Genomic DNA, 3,680 nt, shown 5'->3' on the forward strand with positions numbered 1-3,680 from the left:
CATACTCAAACATGTCAACGCCGACTCTGTACCACGCGTGCTCTGGAACAGGACGAATCATAAGAGGCTCACTTTGTTGTTTGTAGGAGTTCGTTTTGCAAACTGCGCACGTGCTCACGACGTTTTCAATATCAGCATTCATGCCGGGCCAGAAAACTAAGAGTCGGGCGCGTGCCTTGCACTTGTTAAGCCCCAGGTGTCCGTCATGTATTCTGCGTAGTATCTCCGGACGCATAGTCCTTGGTATCACTACCTTGCATCCTTTAAACAGTATACCGTTTACCACAGTTAATTCCTTGGAAAAGGCCTTGAGCTGTCCGTCTATCTGCCGGTTACTTCTTATGGATTCGATGACGCACTTTAATGAACTGTCTTTGTTCGTTTCTTCCAACAACCGGGCTTGACTGGCTTCGCTAACGAGTGACGAAACTACGCTTACGGCATGTACTTCCACGTCTTCGTTGTCCTCGTCCGTGCTGTCGACTGGAGCCCGAGACAGCATGTCTGCCAACACCAACTTTTTCCCTGGAATAAAAATTAGGTCAAAATCATATTTGAGCAAGCGAAGAAAAAAACGCTGCAGTCGGGGTGGCATTTCCCCTATCGCCTTCCGAGCGATTGCTATTAGTGGACGGTGATCGGTTTCGAGAATGATCTTCCGTCCGTACACGAAGTGATGGAACCTTTCGCATCCAAATACTACAGCCATTGCTTCTTTCTCTATCTGCGAGTATCTTTCCTGTGTCTCGGTTAGTACCCGCGAAGCGTAGGCAACAGGTTTCCATGATTCCCCGTATCGTTGCAGTAAAGCTGACCCTATGCCCTTTTGGGAGGCGTCCGAGGTTATTTTAGTGTCTCGCTTGGGGTCGAACGGTGCCAACACAGGTTGCATGGTTAAGCATTTGCACAGATCATTCCATTCCTTGGCCTGGTTTTCACTCCATTCAAATACTGTGTCCTTCTTTAGCAGCTGGCGCATCAGTTGAGTTTTTTCAGCCAGAGCTGGCAGAAACTTTCCGAAGTAATTGACGACGCCTAGCATTCGCTGTACTCCTAGCCTATCGGTTGGTGCTGGCATGTCAAGCATCGATCTCACAGTATCGGGGTTTGGCTGGATGCCTTCTTCCGAAATCACGTCACCCAAAAACGAAATTTTCGGCACCCCTATTTCGCACTTTTCCGCGTTCAGTGTTAGACCAGAATTGCGTGCTGCTTCCAGGACAGCTTTCAGCCTTTCATCATGTTCCTTCCTTGTGGGCGCCCATATTAGAATATCGTCTACGTAAACGCGCACTCCTGGGATGGCGTCAAATATTTGGCTCATGGTTTTTTGGAAGACTTCGGAGGCCGAGGCGATTCCGAATGGCAGTCTCAAAAACCTATATCGCCCGAAAGGAGTCGAAAATGTACATATTTTAGATGTCTCTTCGTCGAGCGGTATCTGATGGAAGCCTGACTTAGCATCGAGTCGAGAAAAAATTTTCGCTCCCGCGATTTCAGCCTCGATGTCTTCTCGTCGCGGCATCTCGTAGTGCTCGCGCTTCAAGCATTCATTGATTTTCCTGGGGTCCATGCACACTCTTAGTTCGCCATTATGCTTCCTTACAATCACCAGGGGACTCACCCAGTCTGTCGGCTCCTCTGTTTTGGCGATGATGCCTGCCTGGAGCAGTCGGTTCAGTTCCTGTCGTAGTGGCTCTTGCAGGGACAGCGGCACGCGTCGGGCCATCTGGACGACAGGTACAGAGTCCTCCCGTAGCACCATTGTGTATGGACGTTGAAGGCGCCCCGTGCCTGTGAAAACTTCGGGAAATTCTCTAAGCACTTGTTCGCGGTTGCATGCCGTTACCGCGCTCACTGATCGCTGGAAAAGCCCCAAGGCCTCACTGGCGTGGAGCCCTAGAATTGCTTGACGTCCCTTCTTCACCACGAAAAAATCGATGTCAGCGGACTTGTCGCCTATAGTGGCCTTTGTTGTCACGATTCCCAAGTGCTTGATAATCCCTCCGTCGTACGTTCGTAGTACTGAGCTACTAGGCTTCATTCGCATTCTTGGTTGGAGGCGTTGATACATGCAGTATGGTAGAAGATTGGCTTGAGCACCCGTGTCCACCTTCAGCTCAACCACCTTGTTCGCTACTTGTGCTTGAACTACCCAGTCTTGTAAGTGGTTCACCCTGTTGGCTGAGATGTCGAGAATGTCAAAGTCTTCGCTGCTCTTGACTTCCGCAACTTGCTTGTTGCTGTTGCATTTAACGGCAAAGTGATTTTTACCACCACATTGCCGACAGGTGCGCCCAAATGCCGGGCAGTTCCGAGCCGCGTGTCGTCGCCCACACCTACGGCACTTGAACACTTCTGGGTCACCTCTATTTGACGTTGCCCTTGCCGCGTCGACGCACCTGTCCTGTGTCATGGCGTCGCCGTCTGCTGTGTGAGGTTCGATGCTAGGCATCACTTTCAATGCGTCGACTTGATTTGCTCTGTCCCAGAGCTCGTTTCGTGCGGTAGACAACTCGGCTGCCTTGCACACTTGCTCAGCTTTCGTCAACGTCAGCTTGTTGTCGCGCAGCAGCTTCTCGCGTACTTTGCCATCGTTTGTTCCGAACACAATCTGATCCCTTATCATCGACTCAGCCAGGGTGCCGAAATTGCAAGACTGTGCTAGCCTCCTTAGATCTCTGATGAACTGCTCTGCTGGCTCACCTTGGGCTTGTATTCGCTGGCGAAAAACGTAACGTTCATGCACCTCATTTAGCTGTGATGCGCAGTACTCGTCGAACTTTCTTATGACGGTGTCATAGTCCTGTTTGCTTTCGCCCTCACCGAAGTCAAAGTTGTTGAATACTTCCAAACCGTCGTCGCCGACCACGCTTAGGAGGAGAGCTGTCTTCGTGGGTCCTGTATACGTTTTCCCTTGTGGCGTTGCCGCAGATACGAACAGCTCAAACTTCTGTTTGAACAGGCACCAGTTCCTACTGGTGTCACCCCCTAGGTGAAGTTGTCCTGGCGGCTTCAGAAATTCCATGACAGGTCTTGTGTGGCTGGTAGTGGTTGTTCGCGGATGTTCCTTTAGTTAGCAGCGGCTGGCTCGCGTAACCACTTCTGACACCATGTTTCGTTGTTGATCTATGAATGACACGCACGGGCCAGTTCCTACCAGGGAAAAGACGCCTTGGTTTATTCAGTGCTCGTATTTAAAGTTAATAAGGGAAAGAGTGTTAAGAGTGCAGAGGAGAACAGAAGAGTACAGCGTGTGCGCGGCGATAAGGGCCGGCGTCGAGTGAATCATGACAGGCTTTGATTACCATATCGATACAACAACGAGAAGGCGCGTGTGAAACGGTGGTGTTGATGAGAAGCGCTTCCCGTGGGCAGCGCGTGCGAAGGGACACACCTGTAGCGCTGCACTGCCGACCCGGGCAGCATTGCATGTGTAGCGTGCGTTGGAAAATGTGGCCCGACTATTACTAACTGAATGAACGAGCGTGGTGTGAGCGCGCACAAACAAACATGAATAGATCACACTGAATGACTGGAGACAACGACTGTCAAAACGCTGGCAGCAAGCGCGCAAAATCAGCCCAACCGAAGAATACTCAAAGAACTGCACAGATTCCAAAAATATTACAAACCTCCCTGTTAGTGCATGCAGGAAATATTTCTTTTTAGAACAATAC

General features: G+C 50.5%; 1 protein-coding gene across 1 annotated transcript; it reads right to left on the bottom strand.

Moving 5' to 3' along the window:
* Window positions 1–213: 213 nt before the first annotated feature.
* On the bottom strand, window positions 214–3,028 carry LOC125942850 (uncharacterized). The gene is made up of 2 exons (XM_049661095.1): window positions 1,625–3,028; window positions 214–525 (listed from the first exon to the last, which is right to left on the bottom strand). The coding sequence occupies exons 1-2, from the start codon at window positions 3,026–3,028 to the stop codon at window positions 436–438; spliced, it is 1,494 nt and encodes a 497-aa protein (XP_049517052.1). The 3' UTR covers window positions 214–435.
* Between the last annotated feature and the right edge of the window lie 652 nt (window positions 3,029–3,680).

The sequence above is a fragment of the Dermacentor silvarum genome, chromosome 2 (assembly GCF_013339745.2).
Source record: "Dermacentor silvarum isolate Dsil-2018 chromosome 2, BIME_Dsil_1.4, whole genome shotgun sequence".
NCBI lineage: Eukaryota > Metazoa > Arthropoda > Arachnida > Ixodida > Ixodidae > Dermacentor > Dermacentor silvarum.

Bases quoted from the DNA above. Each gene is read 5' to 3' on its own strand.
- LOC125942850 (XM_049661095.1), bottom strand. From the start codon at position 3,028: ATGGAATTTCTGAAGCCGCCAGGACAACTTCACCTAGGGGGTGACACC. The intron at 526-1,624 runs GTGAGTCCCCTG...TTTTTATTCCAG, and splicing joins CAGAGGAGCCGACAGACTGG to GGAAAAAGTTGGTGTTGGCA.